Here is a 19,225-nt window from a genome sequence, read left to right as displayed (position 1 = left end):
CCAGAGCGTCGTGCCCAGCTGCGCGGGGGGCTCCCACCGGAGGGGGAGGGGAGGTCCCACCGGAGGGGGAGGGGAGGTCCCACCGGGGCGGAGGAGGGCTCCCACCGGGAGCGGCCCCCCCCCGACCCCTGCCCGGGAGCTGCCGCCGCCCCCGCCAGCGGCGGGACAGCCCCGGGCGGGCGGCCCCTCGCCAGCAGCCCCTCGCCCCGGCGCATTCTGTGCCCCCCGCGGGCGGACGGGGGGAGCCTCGCCCTCCGGAGCGGCACCGCGGCAGCCCCTCCGCAGCTTCGCTCTTACACGGCGGGGGCCGGCGGCGCTGACAGCCCAGGGCTCCCCTCGCACGGAGGAACCCGCCCCCGCCCCTCCGCCACCGGGGTCCTCCCGGCGCCCGGGGGCGCTGCCGCCGCGCCGTAGCCCCTCCCCCGCCGCCGCGCTTCCGCTGCCGCTGCCTGCTGCTTCCGGCCGCCCGAGGATGGAAGCGCGCGTGGCGCAGTCGGCAGCTCGGCTGGCGCGGCAGGTGCGGGGGGGCACGGCCGGGGGCCGGGAGGGGGTAGGGCACGGCCGGGGGCGCGGCACAGCCGGGACTGGGCCCTGCCGATAGCGGCTCCCTGGAGGGCCCGGTTGCGCTGCAGGCGGCTTCGGCTGGGGCCGAGCGGGGCACGGCCCCTGGGCCGCCGCGCCGCCGGGGAGGGCCCTGGGGGTCTCTGCGGGGCAGAGGAGGCGGCGGCGGCGGCGGTGGGGAGGAGGCCGGGGCAGGGCCGGGCGCGGGCCGCGGCCGAAGCGCCCACCCGGCGGCTCCGGGCTCGCCCGGGACAGAGCGGAGCAGACGCGCCCGCCGCTCCCCCGGAGCCGAGTCGTGCCGGCGGCCGGGGCCTGCGGTTCGGCTCGCGGCGCTTTGCGGGGGGACGGTCCGAGGGGAAGTTCGGCAAAAAAAAATGCCCAGAAAACCAAAGGCAGCGGGGAGCCGTCCCGCGGGGCTTTGCTGTTGCCGCCCGAGCGCGCTGTGCCGGTGCTGTCGCTGGCCGCGCGCTGTGGTGGCCGTGCGGGGCTCGGCCTGGAGCCGGGCGCGGCGCAGGAGGGTCCGGGGGGCGCTGCCCGCGCGGGCCTGGCTCTTGCGAACGGGATTACAGCAGGTGTAAGGTGCTTAGGGCTGGGAAGAAGGATGGGGACAGCCATTTCCCTTTGAAAGCCGTGATTATAATAATAATTAAAAAAAATCAGTGACCGGTCTGTCTTAGTCAATGATAGGTATTGACAGTAGAGTACAGAGGCAGCTTCAGGAAAACTTTGAATCCGACAGGTAAAATTCTCATATATTGCCCCAAGAGCATGTAACAGAGATTCTGGCTTGTGCTTTTTGCCTGCCATGCACGTGTGTTCTTAAGCAACTTTTCAGTACATTTCTACTCACAATTCAACATATGGTAAGCACTGCCCTAAAATACTGAGATAATAAATCTGGCTGTTGAATCTCTGCAGCTCCTTTTTGCCGTTGTTTTTTGGGCTTATCTTTTGAGGCTGCTAGGACAGGAAGGGCATCTCAGATACTCTGGCAAGGCAGTTGGCTCTTTGCTGTTAGTGCTGTGTGATCTTTAGTTCATAAACGAATTCCAGTCACTTTGGAGCAAAGCAGGGGGGGCAGTGTTCAGTTTTTCGGCTCCAGGAGGCTGAAGGAGGCCATGTGGAGCCTGAATCTACCTGTCATCTCACTACCAGCCACGTGCTCCCTGGGGCCAGGTCCAGTGTGCCCTGGAGCCTGTTGTGAGCCAGATGCAAGGAATCGTTAGCTCATCAGGAAAATAACACAGCAAAGAGCGGAGTGTGTGCTGAGTTACTGCATTGAGCCTCAGGAAAATAACACAACAAAGAGCGGAGTGTGTGCTGAGTTACTGCATTGAGCCGGCTCAGCAAAGGCTTGGCAGAGCAGGAGCAGAGATAAAAACATGTAGGAAGCAAGAAGGAGGTGAAAGAAGAGAGGTGCTCTGGTCCATTTGCCATACTTTCTCAGGCCATGCTCTCTCTCGCTTCTGCTCGCTCACTCATTCTCTAACACACCCCCCCTTTTTTTTTTTCAAATATGATGATGAGAAAATCTGTATCACATTAAGTCCTAGAGACAGAAGCCTATGCAATTTTTGTGTTATCTCAGTGGGATCTTTGGAAGACATTCTTATGTGCTAAGGGAAAATGTAAGGATGATTTTGGTCCTATTGAAAAAGCTGTAGTTTTTTTGTATTCACAGGTGAGGGGAAGATTTCTAGTACTCAGCTGACCAAAGAGCCCTTGGAGATGTCAGCATGGCCTCATGTAATTCCTGCAGCTTCTCATGAGGTGGTCATCAGGTATGACCCTTTACTGACAAGTTGTCATACGTCCAGGGCTGTGCAGGTAGATTAATCCAGGAGGTGACATTTTATGTCCTGAACAGCAGCTTCTTCTTTCCTTCTCTCAGTTACACGTTTTATAGATAAAAACTGTATTGACATTGTCTCCCTTCCTTACTCGGATAGTTCTGTGAGAGAGGAGTTACAAGGGGTATCTGTAGTCTAATGTAATAGCTTGTTTTTCAGAAAGAATGTAGAATTTATAGTATCCTTTTAATAACATCTTAGCATTCACAGATGGTCATAGAATTATAGAATGAATCATAGAATGGTTTGGGTTGGAAGGGACGTTAAAGATGATCTAGTCCAACCCCCCTGCCGGGGCAGGGTCACCCTCCGCCAGGGCAGGTGGAGGGCAGACCCAGCCCCTTGCAGCCTGGCCCTGAGCATCCCAGGGATGGGGCACTCCCAGCTGCTCTGGGCAGCCTGGGCCAGCGCCTCACCACCCTCACAGTGAGGAATTTCTTCCTTATATCTTGTCTACAACATCCCTAAATACCTTTTTCCAGGCGAGCTTGGCAACATGGTCATGGGTGTGGGGGTCATAGAGGCATAGCATAGCTCAAGTTGTAAGGGATCACAGACTCCCACAGGACTACCTAAAACTAAACAACATGGCTAAGAGTGTTGTCCAGACACTCCCTGATCTTTGACAGGCTTGGTGCCATGAGCCTGGGAGCCTGTTCCAGTGACCCACCACCTTCTCAGTGAATAGCATTCTCTTGATGTACAGTCTGAACTTCCCCTGATGCAGCTTCATTCCATTTCCCATGTCCTGTCTCTGGTTCCCAGAGAGGGGGGGTTGTGAGAGGTCCCATCCTGACTGGCCCATGAACCAGGGTGCCCTTGCTGCCAGTTTTGAGGCTGTGTGGCTGTCCCAGCCTAGCTGTTGTGATCTTAACCCCATCGATTCTGGAGCTTGGTGTAATCATTGATGAGTTCAGGCTTTTCTGCTGAGTGGTTTTGAATGAAAAGTTCATTTCATTATCTGTATTAGCTGTTGATAAGCACAGGAAAGGAGACTTAAATGGCAGCAGCAGTATTGGGGTAGGCAACTAGGTTGCCGTGGTGAAACCCCTTGCTTTCAGTTCCCACTCAAGTAACATAAGGACTGCTACTGAAACTTTCTGAAGAAGAGGAACGCAAAACATGATAGGAAAATGTGGCAGACTGGGCTGACACGTTGGGCTTGGCCAAATCTGAAATGGGGCCAGCCTGAATGCCTCCTACCTGCAGGCACCTGTGCTGTTGAATTTGCTGGTTTGGTGCAGTCATGGGAAAGTAGATGAGACTTACTGAACTGTGACATTGTTTCAGAGTTTTTTACCTCCTGGCCAAATCCAAGCAATTAAGATACTAATTGTCACCCTGTATTTGTGTGGGAAAAGCTGTTTGGGCCAGACGTCTGCCCCAGAGATCAGCGATTCCTGAAACCCCTTGTTCTGGGTTCTGGCCGTGCATGTGGATGAAGCTCTTTCCTCATCCTCTCTGGTAGCCTAACAATATGGAAAGAAGCTCCAGTAAGATACTGGTCATCTCACCTCCTGCAGGTCTTAACTTGGGTAGCCAGAGGCATTTATGGTTATGGAGGAAAATCCAAATTGAACTTCTGTTCTGAAAAGTTTGCCAATGGTACTGAAATACTTTGGCAGTTATTGCTTGAGAATGGGGCGGGGGGGTGTCTTTTAATGCAGGAGGAGTACGTGTGAGCTGCTTGTGGGCTTGGATATGTAGTGGGTTTAATTTCAAAAGCAGAATGCAAATTTCTGGATCTAGACAATGTTTGTCCTCAATGCAAAGCTCTCCTAAGGGGGTTGCTAACCTGAAGCTGGTGACTGCTAGAGAGAAGGTAGTACTGGGTGGACAGACAGTTTAAAGATAATGTGATATTATCTTCTTAAAGCACATTCTAGGGTTGGGAGGCGTCAGTTATTCGTGTCGCTGCTCCAATGTTCCTTTAAGTCAGTTTTGTGACAATAATGATTACTTAAACTTACAGTGAAATAACTGTAAAACATTGCAAATGAATGCAAAAAAAATGAAATCTCTCTTAAACTTGAAGTTCAGTCTGAAATTTTTTCAGATGTGTTTGTAAGTTACATTAAATGCTACCAGATCAGGTAAGAAAAGTCAAAAATAAAAAAAATATATTTTCTGTTGGCTTTATGGGGTAAGGTATGTATATGTATGTGAGAGGAAAACAGTCTGATTGGGGAGGGAGGGGTGTGTCTGCCTTGGTTAAAAAAAGAAGTGATGGGCTGCAGAAGGAAAAGCTGCAATGAACTATTGGGAGTGAGTTAGTTATGAGATACAGCTGTGCTGTGCAATTATTTTAGTTGGCCAAATGCCAAACCAGAGATTTTGAGAAAGAGGGTTTTTTCCTCAAAGTCCTCTTTCTTCAAATGTGAACCTGCAGGAAGCATCCTGTAGCAGAGGAGACCTTGAAGCTGTAAAAAGAAGTGCACTGGAAGCTGAAGTGCAAATGCAGAATGACCTGAAAGCGGGGATTTTTAGCTCGGTCCGCAAATAGGCTGATCTCAAGAGTGTTTTGGCTCAGCTTAGGGTTTTTGAGCATCTGCAGGCAGTTATAGCGGCATTTGTGGGAGCGGTTGGGTTGTTTAGGTGGACATATAAGACCAGAAGGTTTGATGGCCTTTTTTTTTTTTTTTTTTTCTCTCCTTACTTCTGATTGTTTCAAGAGCAACAAAGTAAATGAGCCCTTTCTGATAAGGTTTGGTGGCCTGTTTGCCTACAGAAGGGCCTGAGCTGCCTCCTGCTGTGGGAGTGGTGGTAGAGGAGAGCCTGAATGAGTCAGCTGAGGGGCTGGCCAGCCAGGGTTGGGGGGATGCTCACAGCCAGGGTAGGCAGCCAGGGTAGGGGGTGCTCACTGCCCTTCCAGCTGCCTCTCCCTCCTAGCCGCACTGAGTCCATTTTCAGTAGCCTCCGGGCACCTATTTGTGAGCCAGGTTTGTGGCTGATGGGCACAAAGCCTGTTACGGGGTGGGGGGGGGACGACAAGAATCGGACAACAGAGATGGAGTTTCAGATACTTGGTTTCTGTAGGAGGTGGGGTGAGGGAAAGTACTGCTCCTTGCAGCAGCCTCCCACCGTTGGGCTAAGGCTGTTGGAACGTTTGCCGGTGTCCCGGGCTGTGAAGTCTGGAGGGATATGGAGAAACGCAGGGAAATGTATTTGGAGCATAGGGGTCCACCTGAAATTCCTGATGCCTCTTGAATGCCTCATGTCGGTTGGAAGGGAGAAGCCACGTTGGAGGCAGGGAAGGAAGGGTTGTGTGGAACATGGAAGTGAGTGGGCATGGCAGAAATGGCCCGGTGAATTCCCCGGTGCAGCAGCACGCGGTACTCCTGGGCATTTCTGTCTCCAGTTGGTGCTTGAGTTTGCTGGGGTTGTGTGAGTCATTGTGGTTTCATCCTCTGGAAGAGAAACAGTGGCCTGTGAGATGGTGAAACTGGCAGACAGAGGCTTTAGGGAATTTTGAGTCAAATCCTTTGACATCTTTATTAGATTAAAAAAAACTGGAGAAAGTGCTTATTTTAGGAATATATTTTATTAGGATGACGTGTTGTCTTCCTTGTACTTCTGTCTTAGTGAGATTATTATCTTGCTGACTCTTCTTTAAGAATATTTCAGAATCTCTGTTTTTGACACAAATAGAAACCACCTTTGAGCATTAATTGTTTGGATTTGTTCAACTTAAACATCATTGCTGTAACCTTTATGAGGCAAAACTAGAACTGTATCTGAGATCTTGCAGCAGCTCACCTTCTTCCCACCACTCCAAGAATTACTGTGTGACAATTTAATTTGCTTTTCAGGAAAACGAGATCAAGTTGTTAACTGCAGAAATCGAGCGTTTGAAAAACTTTGGATGCTTGGGAGTCTCCCCGAGTTTGGAAGGCTTGCGAGACGAAAATGCAAAACTTAAGTATCGATTAAATTTTCTCCAAAAGGTAAGGGAACAAAGAGTTAATGCTGTAGCATGTGTGGTTTTGTCCTCATTAAGACAAGCTAAATAAACGATGTCAGCTTGTTACAGCTGGTGATGTGTGACGGCGTGCTCACTCTGCATTCTGATGCCTTAGTTGTTGGTGGCACATCAGATATTTCTTGGTTTCTTAAACAGAAATCTACTTTATGAAAAATGTCAGTAGGTTAATAAGCCCACAGTGTCGAGTCTTGGCTAGTCACATAAGGGGCAGCCCAGCTGAGGCCTCCACCAGGATCACTGACAAAGGTGTGAGAAGTAATGCAGCCCTGCGTTCAGGGGAGGTGTTTGTGCTGGGAGGTTCAAAGGGAGAAGAGTCACATGATTTTTGTGTTGTGGATGTTGTCGCTCCTGTGCCTAGAGGTGTCGGTCAAATCTGTCAGCCATGCTTTGCCAGGCAGCCAAGGAAAGAAGTGGGATGTAACGGCTCCTCAGATGTTGCGAATTTAACCTTCTGGATTTTGTTTTTTCAGAGCCTTCAAGAGGAAAGAAGTAAAACAGCAAAAAGCATGATTAATATCAACAGCTGTCTTCAGGAGATCTTTGGAGCTGCTATTCAAGCTGCCTACCCAGATTTAGAAAACCCTCCACTAGTGGTGACGCCAAGTCAGCAGCCCAAATTTGGGGATTACCAGTGTAACAGCGCCATGGGCATAACGCAGGTATGTCTCAGTGATCTTACAAAGAGAAGAAAAAACGGGGATGCTGTCTGTTGTAAGCTAGGTGGTAGACAGTGCAGTGAGGGTTGCAATATTGGACCTCTTCCAGGCTTGTTGCCTTCTCTGGGCTGAGAATTCAGTGAGTATCTAACAGCTCATCGGCTCTCACACAGTAGACCTTTAAACCTCTTTATAGATGACTGGTATGAGAGGGTAACTTGTCACACAGAAAGATTTCTCCGGTCATGGGATCTAAATCAAAATAGGATTTAAGTGCCACATCGATTTACTAATGATGTGCAATTAACTACTAATTGGTAAGCTATATTTTGGAACTAATATCAGCAAAACAATAAATTACAAGTCTAGGCAGTTACAAAATGGTGATAAACACCTGCAAATCTCTAAATGCTCTTCTGTAACACCAGGAAAGTATAATGTCCCCACACACACTTGTGCACACACACCCTTCTCACAGGGCAGGTGAGTTCTGAACATCTCCAGGAGTGAGGGTTCCCCTTTCGCGCACGCATCCTGCTGGTGCTGCAGCTTCCTGACGCAGCAGTGGGAAGGGGCCCTGTGCGCCCGGCTGGGGCACAGGTCCCTGCATGCTGCAGCCTGAGCTGCCCTCTGTCAGCTGCAGCATGTGCCACTCGTGGCATCTGGTGGCATGGGTCGTTTTCTGGCCAGCGCAGCTGTGGTGCGCATGAAGCACCTCACAGCATCCAACCAAGTGTAGACCACTGCTCAGCGGCCGTCCTTCATATTTCTTTAGCTGATGCCATTGTTTCAAAAGTCTCTTTGTAATTCCCTGGTTACAGGTGAATTTGCCTGATCATTGTACTCCTTTAAGCATTTTCAGTCCCGTGGCAAATGCCCTTTCATGTTTGAGCGCGCTGTTCCGTACAGTGTTTGTGCTCTTGTTCTTATCCTATTGGCTGTAGTTATCCAAGCGTTTGCTGAGTCGGTGTGGGCATCCCCCCGTGTATAGTTGATGGCAGCTGTATTTTCTTTTAAATGAGCAAAAAGCAGGAATCATGGGGGTTTGTTATATTGTTCTGATCTTGGAGGCTTTTAGGCAACTCTAAGAATGGCTCCACTTTACAGACACCTGTGTGTGCGAGGAAGGGGTGGGGTTTTGTAACCTGGCTAGTATCGGCAGTTACTTTGAAAATTACGGCGTTGCTGCTTTCTGGAAAATGCTTGACTAAAGAGGACCCGACAAGAGTAGGAGACACTTCAGTATAGTCACTCAGTGGGCTGGGACTGTGCTGAAGTAAAACCAGGAGGTGGGGTGAAAGAAGTAGTGCATTCTAGCTTAGGTGCTAAAGCACCCAAACTTCCAGTGCATTGATGCCTTTGAGTGAATAGGTAGACACTTTATAGTTACGGATCTTTTATTTCACAGTCTCAACAGAAGCAACATTTTTTTTTTTTTTTTTTTTTTTTAGCATTCTGTTGTCAGTTCACCTTTATTATCTGTTAGCCTGGTAATTTTGACATCAGACTTGCACCAACATGCGTGGAATTTACTCTCCCAGGTTGTCATCTGGAGCCACTATGTCTGTTGTCCTGCTACAATGAGTTTGACCTCCAGGCAGCATCGATACGTGCCAGCCAGCAGGCTCTTGGTCTGAAGTGCCGAGGTGGCAACAGCCCTCACAAATATGTGTCATCTTCCCTTGGTTCATTAGCATATTGTGACTGGGCTGCAGCCAGAGGAGCACCCTGGGTGACTGCACTGACACGGGCTTTCAGAGCTTTGCCGTGCTTTTGACTGCTGCTTTACCCCAATTAAGTCGTGGTCGGGATTCTCAAGCAGTCCTGTCTTCTCAGCGTTGACGTTGTTTGCATAACTCAGTGTCTGAACAGTCCCCTTCAAGCCAGGGCGTCAAGATCCAGACTGTCAGCTGTGCTGCTGAATAAGGGTTCTTAGTACTGGCCTTGGCTGGAGAGCTTGTTCCCTGGAAAGGCATGCTGCGTAGGCTGGGCCAGAGCTGGGCGGTGCTCACACATGCAGCACACTCAGTGTATCAGCACAGCCAGGGGATGCAGTGCAGTCATTTGCCTCTGAGAGCAGCAGGTGATGTGCTTTCTGTCGGCCTGAGTTTAGAGACTGACTGCGGTGTACGTGCCCCGTAAAGCCTTGCTCCCTTGGGGTGTCCCCTGTGTAGAGCTGGTCACCACGACTGCCAGAGGAGCAGGAGGTGCCCTGACTCAGGGCAGCACTAGTACGTGCCAGGCAATAACCTCTCCCTGCAGTGCTCCCATGTGGAAACAGCCCTCACAAATGCATATTGTTGTCCTGGGAGCTCGTTAGCATATTAATGCCTGGGGCTGGAGCCAGGAGCTCTGCTTGCTCCTTGGAGTAATAGGAGTACGGTGACTGTTCCTGGAATGGTTCAGATGACGGGCCTGTAACCTGGTATGACATGCCCATAATCTGGTTTTGCATTTATTTTTCCTGTAGTTTGCACTTTGAGTAGCATTAAAGGCTACAGAGGTATTCTTTTCTTGCCCATTCTAAGCCTTTACCATCTTGTAAGGATCCTGTTATGGTCGACTGTATGACAGCCTAAACAGGAAGCTGAAACTCAGGTAGAAGTCACATTTAGCAAACACAGGCAGCCATGAGTGTAAATTCTGAGCTGGCAGAGCGGTACGTGCTCTTTGTGGCTTTGATGGAAGTGAGGTGATAGATGATTTTCAGACACATCACAGAAAAAATGGAAAATCATGTGCTCAGAAACAAATAGCTGTGGTAATCTTTTACAGTGTGAATGAAGTGTTTTGCAAAGGATGGGTTGGGCTAGCTCACAGAATCCTCCTCAAGGGTGTTTTTGTAAGGTTTGCAGAAAGCTCTGTGAGAAGATGCTTTGGGAACAGACAGAGAAATTTTGGATTTGGACTAGATGATCTCTGAAGGTCCCTTCCAACCCAAACCATTCTGATGCTGTGTGTGAACTTGCATCGTGTTCTTTGAGTTCCTCACAGTGGGCAATTTATGTCTGGAGGGAAAAGGAGATCTACTTTACCAGCAATTTTTCTGATGCTCTTTGAAGAAAATTGGGCAGCGGTAGGATTATCTTTCGTTCCTTCAGTTGTTGGATTTTATTTAGTTATTAAGTCTGAGTCTAAGGTAGGACTGAAGGCAGTTTGCTTTGGTTGCTTGTAATCATAAATCAGCAGGCTTGCTCTGAAACCACACTCAGCATCTACTGTAGGCACGGTTCAAAACTTGAAATGTGAATGCTGGCAGAGCTCAGGATACCCGTGAGACTGGTGAACAGGATTTTGAAGCAGTGTGAAGGACTGTGCCAGCTATGTTAGTTTTTAAAGAGTTTGTCCCTTTTAGTAGCTTAGAGAAATACAGATTTCCCAAACCACTTCACAGGTTTTGAAAAACAGCCTAGAAAATTTTCTTTTGACTTAGGGACTTTTTAAATGCTCTTAGCAGAAGGCAGGAACATGTTGGGTCTAGTTTAGACTTGTGCTGTGTAGAGAGAGTTGATCTAATCTAAAATTTGCTAGAGAAGTTTTTCTTCGTGTGTGTCTCTGCATTATGAAGCTAAAGGATCATGAGGATCTTTCAATGCTGCAGTAGCTATGCTTTCTGTTTCACTCTGCAGAATGTTTTGGAGGATTGAATTTTACTTTATCTTCTTGTGTTTCAGATACTGCTCAAAACCAAGGAACAGAAGGTTAGCCCAAGAGAAATTGCTGAGAAAATATCAAAAAATATTCCTGCCAATGAGTGTATTGAGAAGGTTGAAATTGCCGGTCCTGGTAAGATAAGTTTCATGTTGCACACTTTGTATGTTTTAAACCTGATAGGGTGACTTTATACTGGTTAGTGATCAGGGAAGCTGAGTTGAGTTTAACTGTTTCATGATTTAAAACTCCACTTACAGGGTGAACTAGCTTTTTCTATCTTGGTGAGTTTTGTAGCCCTCGATGCAGCAATAGAAAATGTACCTCTGTTAGAACTGGCAAGTGCGATCGTGAACCCTTTAATTAGCAATTTTTCCACTGATCCTTAAGGGACCAGCTTTTTCCCTTCAAATACTGGTGATGCATATCTGGCTACAATCATGAAATCACAGCAAAAATCAATATGCCCTTCTCGCTGTTGCTTGCTCGGAGAGGATGTCTTGTCCTCTCAGCACGGAGATGCTGCAGTAGCATGGAGGTTATTCATTGCTGCATCTGTTTTGTCCCTGTGGCCCAGGAAGAAATACAGGGGCTCATATTCCTCAGGGCTTCAATATAAACACAAAATTCACATGGCACAGCTCTTCAGGTGCTTGGGCACAAGCTCATCCATTAGCTCTGTGAAGCAGGAGAAGTAAAACAGTGTCACCTCGCAAGCATGGGTTATTCCAGGTGAAACTGTGTTTTAGGATAACAATTCAAAAAAAGGGACACAAAGCAAGATCCGGTTCTGCATGCTGCAAATCCTGGCAAGATTATTTATTTTCTCAAAAAAAAATGTTTTTATAAATTCACCTTTGAGTGACAGTGTGCATAAAGGAGTTACTTCAGTAGACTTAACTTGCAGCATCTAACTCTTGCAGTAAAGGCTACAGTGGTGTGAAACAAGCTTTTGTTATCTGGGAACAGCTAGAAGACTAGCTGTCTTCTAGTGACGGCTTTGTTGTCCTGTTGCTGTTTTGTCAAGCTAACTTCTTATGTCCTTGTCCTTGATGTGAGGAAGCAGAAATCCAAGGGGGAAGGAAACAAAAAGTGGTTTGAGGCACCTCTGCAGCCCCAGCACTCACTGCTGGTTTTCTCCTCTAAAGGTTTTATCAATGTCCACTTGAGAAAGGATTTTGTGTCGAAGCAGCTGAGCAGTTTATTGATGAATGGCATTCAACCACCAGCTGTTGGCAAAAGGAAAAAGGTACGGCAGCGGGCGCATAGGCAGCCTGCTCCCATATAGATGAAACGTGCTGGACTGCAGGTAGCTTTGGAATTCGCCCCGCCATGATTTGTGCAGCAGATGTCCTTGTCAGCTGGTTGCTACAGCAGGACAGGTGGGATGTGACTTACGGACCGGGGACCGTGGGGTAGGCCGTGCTCTGGTGGGTGAGGGACAGGGCTGCCCAGGGACGGCCTGGTGTGCCAGGCTCAGCTTGGGAGCGACCCCTGACTGCTGGGTGGGTGCAGCGGAGCCCCAGGCTGGATGCCTGCTCTGGTGTTCCCCGCTGGCCCTTCCTTGCTGCGTGCTGTTGGCGGCAAAGGGTGTGAGGGTCGGTGGAGGTGAGCTGTGTTCCCACGTGTGCCCCCCCCTCCAAAACCCAGGTTAAACACTGGAGGTGTGGTAATGGCTGCTGCCTTTTATTCATTTTTTCCTTTGGTATTCTGTCCAAGGTGGTAGTGGATTTTTCATCCCCTAACATTGCAAAGGAGATGCACGTTGGCCACCTGCGATCTACTATCATTGGGGAAAGTATGTGCCGACTGTTTGAGTTTGCAGGTTATGATGTTTTGAGGTGAGAGTCCATTTTTGGGTGTGGTGGGCTTTTTTGCTGAATTTGTGCAATACCTATATCTGTGCTTTGGTCTGTATTGGTCTGTTCATAAGCACATAACAAACAATCCTTTGTGTGTAGTAAAGTACTAAGCTGAGGAAGTGTAGCAGGGTTAGAAATCAAAACGGGGAGCAGCTTCATTGCAGTGAAATTGCGGGGGCGGCTTACCTGGTTTTGGTTCTGATATTGCGTGTGTTCCTTCTTCTAGAATATGTATTTTTTAAATGCGTGTTTTTTAAAGTATATGCTTGAGAAATCATTATTACTGTTCTCTTCAATTGCTTTAAGGTTAAACCATTTAGGAGATTGGGGCACCCAGTTTGGAATGCTCATTGCTCACCTCCAAGACAAATTTCCAGATTACTTAACGGTTTCTCCTCCCATTGGGGATCTCCAAGCTTTTTACAAGGTATTTGTAGCAAAGAAGTGTGATAATTATGTCAACATCTGAAGAGCAGATTGAGGACCTTTACAAATTGCAGGCTAGTTTTGGAGAAACAAGAGTTGAATCACTGTTACTAGTGATTGCAGTAACCTGCCATGGGTAAGGCGCTGCGGTATGTGGTACTGAGTTGTCTGCAGGGGGCATGATCAAAGGGCTTTGTGAGCGTGCTGCCTCTGTCTCTTGAGACGAGTGTGCTTGGAGAGCCTGTTGGGAATGTTAGCTTGGTTCAGGCTGGAAGGCGGTGCTTTTTCATGTGGTGTGTTTTACTGTAGGAATCCAAGAGGAGGTTTGACACAGAGGAGGAATTTAAGAAACGTGCCTACCAATGTGTGGTGCTGCTGCAGAGCAAAAACCCAGACATCATTAAAGCATGGGAACTGATCTGTGACGTGTCGCGGAAAGGTGACTGTCAGATTCAGAAACATGTCTCGGCAGTAGAACAGTGGGGCTTCCCTCACCTTTATGTCTGAGTCCATCCTCTTTTATTTTGAAAATCACTGCCACACTGCTATCAGAAGCCTAAAGAAAAGAGCTAATACAAAGTACTGGGCTGTCTGTGGAGGCTTTCAGCTAAATCTTCTGTCTCCTGAGTCCTAGTCTCATGGCTTGACCAAGAGATGGAAGATGCCTTTAGGGACTTGCTGTGCCCACTGGTAAACATATGCCACTAATTCCACTGTGTGCATTTAATGGAAGTATTTTGTTATGTTTCCCTTGTCAAGAGTTCCAGAAAATCTACAACTGCTTGGACATCACACTCATAGAGAGAGGGGAATCATTCTACCATGAGATGATGAAAGACATCGTGAAAGAATTTGAAGATAAAGGTGAGGATTTTGGTCTCAGAGTCAGAAATTCTGCAGCTGTCCGGATGAGTGAGGTAACCTCACTCCTGTTCAGCGAGGCTTAGGACTGGTGGTTTTGAAGTTGCATGTTCCCCACCCTTGCTCTTTTCCTCAGCCACGTGTGCTGGGTGGATCTTGTGTGGCTTTTCCTCACAGAGGAGCATTAGCAGAATTGATTCTTACATGTTTCATTCCAAAAAGCTTGGATCTTTCTTGCTGACACAAAAAGCAGTTTGTTGGTGATATTTTGTAGGCAATAGCGTAAGGTACTACTGGAATTTATTGCATCCTTAGTAAATGGTCAAGGAGTTATGTATGACAGACTTCCCCGTCTTAGTGTTGTGACTGTGTGGGAACATTGAGAAATCTCTGTGAAAACCATGGCATTTGAGTCTGGGAAGAAGCCAAATGGAGCGTAAAAAGTCTCTAGTTCTGTGTGTTCCTGTCTGGATTTGGCAGTTCGAGTCTCAACATCCGAAGCATTTTGACCGATCTTACCTCAGAAATACTTTGTGCAAAGTCCTCATTGCATCTCAGTAGTTTCTGCTGCCTTTAATGACATACTTTGTGATACTGGTTTTGCAACTGTAAAGGTGAACCTGGATGCCGGTGGCAGGAGTTATTAAATCCAGTTAGGTCTCTTCTGTAAGGCCAGATCTGTACAGTTCCACTTCCTTGTGCATGGTCTTGAGTTCTGGAAGTGCAACATAAAACATGACTTGGTTGGTGAGGGAGTTCTCATTTAGATTTTTTCATATTTTGAGCCATTAATTATTTAATTATGTGCGGACATGGCCTTTTCTTTCTGGTATAATCCGGGAAGGGAAGTGCATCTGCCTGGGCTGGCCCATAAACCTCCCTATACGATACAACACAGAATGTTTTCCATTGCTTTTCTAGGATTTGTCCAGGTTGATGATGGCCGAAAGATTGTGTTTGTCCCTGGTTTTCCTGTCCCATTGACGATCATGAAATCAGATGGAGGTTACACATACGACACATCTGACTTAGCTGCTCTTAAACACAGGTTGTGTGAAGAGAAGGCTGATATCCTTATTTATGTTGTCGACAGCGGGCAGGTGAGTATGCCAGTCTCTGCTGTCATGGACCATCAGAACGTGTGTTAAATGAAGGGTGCAACAGTAATGTAGAAGTTTTTTAGTGTGGTTGGTATATTTACTCTTGTCCTTATTGGAGTAATGGTGTTTGGTGGCTGGCAGTCTCCATGAAGAGCCCTTAGAACTGACTAGAACAATTAGGGACAGACCCAGTTACCACTGAAGGTGGGTGAAGCCTGAATCTCAACAGATGAGTCTGGAACGAGATTTGTACTGTTTAGACTTGGGTCCCTCCTTACCCGAGGAAGGTTGTCAGCTCCATATCTGAGCAGTGATGGGAATTTGCCACTAGCTGCTTCTGTAAGCCAGGAACACTCTTTAGAAGGTTGAGCTGTTGGAAGTGGAATTTGACTGTGGAGCTAAGAAACATTTTAAGTCTCGTTGTGAAGGAGATAAAGCTGGGCAGAAAACTACTGGAAGGAGTGCTACCAGGAGGAGTGGGTTGAGGACTAGCTGTTGGTATTTGTTCCTTGCAGTCGGTGCATTTACAAACAGTGTTTGCAGCTGGACAGATGATCGGCTGGTATGATCCCAAAGTAACCAGAGTAGCCCATGCTGCATTCGGAGTGGTGCTGGGAGAAGACAAGTAAGTTTGGGGCTGTATTTTTCCCTTTGAAGAGGATGTTTGAGTGAATGCAGAACACTTGCTCTTGTTTGTTGACAAGTATGTATGTGGCATACAAAAAAAAAAAAAAAAAAAAAAAAAAAAAAAAAAAAGCACTATGGTTATTTGTAACTGTGTGTCCTGGTCCTTGATCCACACAGTCACTGGTGCTGTGGTCAGGTTCCCTCTTGGGCCTGGCTTCTGCTGCTTGGCATTTGGGGAGGGGCACTGGGAATGTCTGGTGGAAGTCCGGTGGAAGCTGATGTGGCTGCTGGGAGATGGCAATGGTAAAGGCCATGATTTCCATTATTTTCTGCCTGCCTCGTTGGTAAATGAAATTGAAGTTGGGAAAAGAACCTCTGGTGGCCCTGTGTGCAAGCCAGGCCTTTGTGCTCTGGAGTTGTTCTTGTGTCTCTGTGAAGGTGTGGCTAAACCGGTGTGCGCTGCAGGTCACGTGCCATTGCAGACTGGGTGGGTTTGCTGTTTGTTACAGAATTAAAGGTGACTTGCTGGGCTGGGCAGGGGGCTGGCACTGGTATTGTGTCCTGACTGATGTCTGGAAGTGGGACAGTTGTGGTTGTTGGAGCCTTCCTGGTCACCCCTCCCAGCCACCCGGCGGGTATTCTCTTCAGATTTGTAGCTGTCTGTGTGATGTCAGTTTCCTCTATATGGAGGAGTTCATGGGCATGTGCTTTTTTATTAAGCCATAAGGTGTGAACAGTGGAAATCCCTGCAAGAAGTTCTGACGCATGTCCTGGCACACGTGGCACCCTAGGCAGAGGTTGGACATGTTCCACCTCTTATGCAGGTGGTCATTTTGGCTCTGTGTTTTCAGGAAGAAGTTCAAAACTCGTTCAGGGGATACAGTGCGTCTTATAGATCTGCTGGAAGAAGGGCTGAAACGAGCTATGGACAAGCTGAAAGACAAGGAACGGGACAAGGTAGTTGTGACAAATGGCTTATCTTTCCCGAGAACTTCCCAGATTTGTTCACAGGCTCATGGTTTTGCAGATTCTGGATGCGAGCTGAGAATACGGACACTGCCAGACCACCCAGGAGATGCTGTGGGTTGTGTGCTCAGTCAGCGTCATTATTTGATTGTAGTTCAGCAAGATGCTGGCATGGGGAAAGAGCAGTGTCCCCGAGTACATGGCAGTGAGAAAATGTGAGCTGTAGCCAGCGTGCTGGCCAATGGCTGGTGCTGCAGAGCTTTTTGAGGGTGGGACTGGAGAGCTGGGCCTTGCAGGTACAGTCCAGGTCTCCCTGGTGCGATGGCAACAGCTGTGACTCCCCCCCGCCGCTGCAATGCAGGAGGTGGAGGCAGAATATAAAGCTGCAGCCTTGGCCTGCTGGGCTAGCAGTGACTTCTGGGGACGGATGCGTGGGGATCTGCAGGGCACTTGGCTTCACCCTTTCCCTTGGAGGCTGTGGCTGAGTTTCCTGGAATTCCTTTGCTGAATGAGATTTCTGTCTGTCTTGCATCTTGATAGCCTGGACCAAACTGGGCAGAAAATCTCCCAAGGCCTCATGGGAGTCAGACACAAAGTGCTTTGCCATGCTGACAGGGCACTGTTCCACCAGAGAGGGGTTTTGTGAGTGTTTGGACTGTCCAAAATGCTCTGCAAGGGTAGGAGGAGGGCCACATGTTTGTTCTGTGTACACACAGTTGTAAGAAGCAGTAGCACAGTATAGTCGTCAAGCCTGTATGGCAGATAGATGGTACGAGCTGGGGCACAGAGGTCCTGTGTATTCTCAAGGCCCCCGGGCAGGGCTGCAGTGCCCTTTGACTGCAAGAGAGGCGAGGGGTGGATGTGAGGCTGTCTGGTGCCCCGAGGTGGAAGAGTGGGTGTGAGCCTTTCACTGAGTACCACATGCGTAAAACCCCCTCAGCAGCCTGGGCTTTCCTCTTCAGCCAGGCTGAGGGGCCAGGGCTGTTGTGGTTTGTGATGCCAGTGTAACGTTCTTACTGTTACCTGTTTTGAAATTGCAACAGGTCCTCACACCAGAAGAGCTGAAAGCTGCCCAGACATCAGTTGCTTTTGGATGTATTAAATATGCAGATCTCTCCCACAACAGACTAAATGATTACGTGTTCTCCTTTGACAAGATGCTGGATGACCGAGGAAATACAGCTGCTTATTTGCTGTATGCTTTCACACGGATCAGGTAGGTTGAGTGCGCAGGGAGTTGCTTGGAGTTGTTTTTTTACGTTCTCTGTATCTTCGTGGGAAAGGGGTGGCTTAGTCGCACCAGTGCTGTTAGCTGTCTTTTCTTACGAACCACCCCTGTTCCGGCTTAGGCAAAGGCAAGATTTTATTTGTCATTGGAAGTGGTGTCCTCTGCTAACTGAGACACGGCTCCTCTGTGCAGCTTACCTAGGCTTTTAGGCAGCAGGGAGGAAACTGGGAGTTTCTGGTAGTTCCATTAGAGGATCTGGGTGGCTGGAACAAGGGTGAGCCAGCGTTCCAGCAGCTGCTGACCTCGGGTTTTACCATACCCCACACAGTTTTTCTGGCACCCTAAGCCCTGGTTTGCGTGGCAGCACCAGCAGCCCTTGCCGACACGTGTGCCCAGAGCACACCCCTGGCTCCCTGTTCCTCTGCTGTGCCTTGCTGCATCGCTCCGCAGGGAGCGCCTCCCCGTGCGTTCCCAGGGATGATTGCTCCCTTCAGGCCTGGTAACTCAGCACTGGGCAAGTGAGAAGGTCAGCAGGTGGCCTGGGCCAGGCACGTGACCAGCTGCAGGCTGGCCCTGGGGCAGGCGGAGCGGTGGGACCCTCACCCGCAGACCCTGTTTTGCACCATTTCAGGGCTATTGCTCGCCTGGCCAATATTGATGAGCAGATGCTGCAGAAGGCAGCCAGGGAGGAGGTGCTTATCCTTGACCATGAGAAGGAGTGGAAACTGGGCAAGTGCATCCTGAGATTCCCTGAGATCCTGCAGAAAATCCTGGAGGACCTGTTGTTGCACACGCTCTGTGACTACCTTTATGAACTGGCCACCACCTTCACCGAGTTCTATGACAACTGCTACTGCGTTGAGAAGGACAGGCAGAGTGGTGAGTGTTGCCTTAGGGGTGTTGTATGTGCCTGTGTCACATACCACGGTACAGACAATCTGCAGGGTGTTTCCCTGTGCTGGGAAGGTCATTGTCACACTGCTTGCTGCTGCAGAACAAGTGGTGTCCATGTGGGAGGACTGAGGGTGGCTGGCGCAGCCGGTGTATCGACTGCCTGGGAGCAGGAAGTTGAGTAGAGAGTTGCAAGCAGCCAGGCACCTGGAAGCACAAGGGCCGGTCAGTCTGCCTGGCCTGGGGAGAACGGGAGGGGGCTCAAGTGTGCCCAGCCCCAGGGCCAGGCTGTGGCTGATGGGGTTCCCCTGGGGAAGGCAGCATTCATTGCTCTGAGCAGCTGTTGCATCTCTTGTGTTGGTGTTTTGCAGGCCAGATTGTGAAGGTGAACATGTGGAGGCTGCTGCTGTGTGAAGCCACTGCCACTGTCATGGCCAAAGGGTTCGACATCCTGGGGATTAAGCCGGTGCAGAGGATGTAGCTGTTCCCTGTGCGGTGACAATAAAGGCACTTAAACAACTGGAGGTGTTGATGTCCGTTGTGGTAAGGGAAGATACCCTAGGG

The 19,225-nt window shown here is 49.0% G+C and overlaps 1 protein-coding gene across 2 annotated transcripts; it reads left to right on the top strand.

The window, feature by feature from the left end:
* Nucleotides 1–416: 416 nt before the first annotated feature.
* Nucleotides 417–19,181, top strand: RARS1 (arginyl-tRNA synthetase 1). 2 transcript variants are annotated; one of them, XM_056349389.1, is made up of 16 exons: nucleotides 417–517; nucleotides 2,243–2,342; nucleotides 6,221–6,355; nucleotides 6,864–7,052; nucleotides 10,724–10,835; nucleotides 11,849–11,949; nucleotides 12,420–12,541; nucleotides 12,869–12,989; nucleotides 13,298–13,427; nucleotides 13,748–13,852; nucleotides 14,771–14,949; nucleotides 15,465–15,574; nucleotides 16,428–16,533; nucleotides 17,586–17,758; nucleotides 18,402–18,649; nucleotides 19,033–19,181. In XM_056349389.1, the coding sequence occupies exons 4-16, from the start codon at nucleotides 6,900–6,902 to the stop codon at nucleotides 19,140–19,142; spliced, it is 1,770 nt and encodes a 589-aa protein (XP_056205364.1). In that variant the 5' UTR covers nucleotides 417–517; nucleotides 2,243–2,342; nucleotides 6,221–6,355; nucleotides 6,864–6,899; the 3' UTR covers nucleotides 19,143–19,181. The 2 variants fall into 2 exon arrangements, with proteins under 2 accessions (XP_056205364.1, XP_056205363.1); XM_056349388.1 differs by lacking the exon at nucleotides 2,243–2,342 and having other exon boundaries at nucleotides 435–517.
* The last annotated feature ends 44 nt before the right edge of the window (nucleotides 19,182–19,225 follow it).

Source organism: Falco biarmicus, chromosome 8, assembly GCF_023638135.1.
Source record: "Falco biarmicus isolate bFalBia1 chromosome 8, bFalBia1.pri, whole genome shotgun sequence".
In the NCBI taxonomy this organism is placed as follows: domain Eukaryota; kingdom Metazoa; phylum Chordata; class Aves; order Falconiformes; family Falconidae; genus Falco; species Falco biarmicus.
Note: the sequence above shows the minus strand (reverse complement) of the source record. Positions and strands in the feature narration are given on the sequence as shown.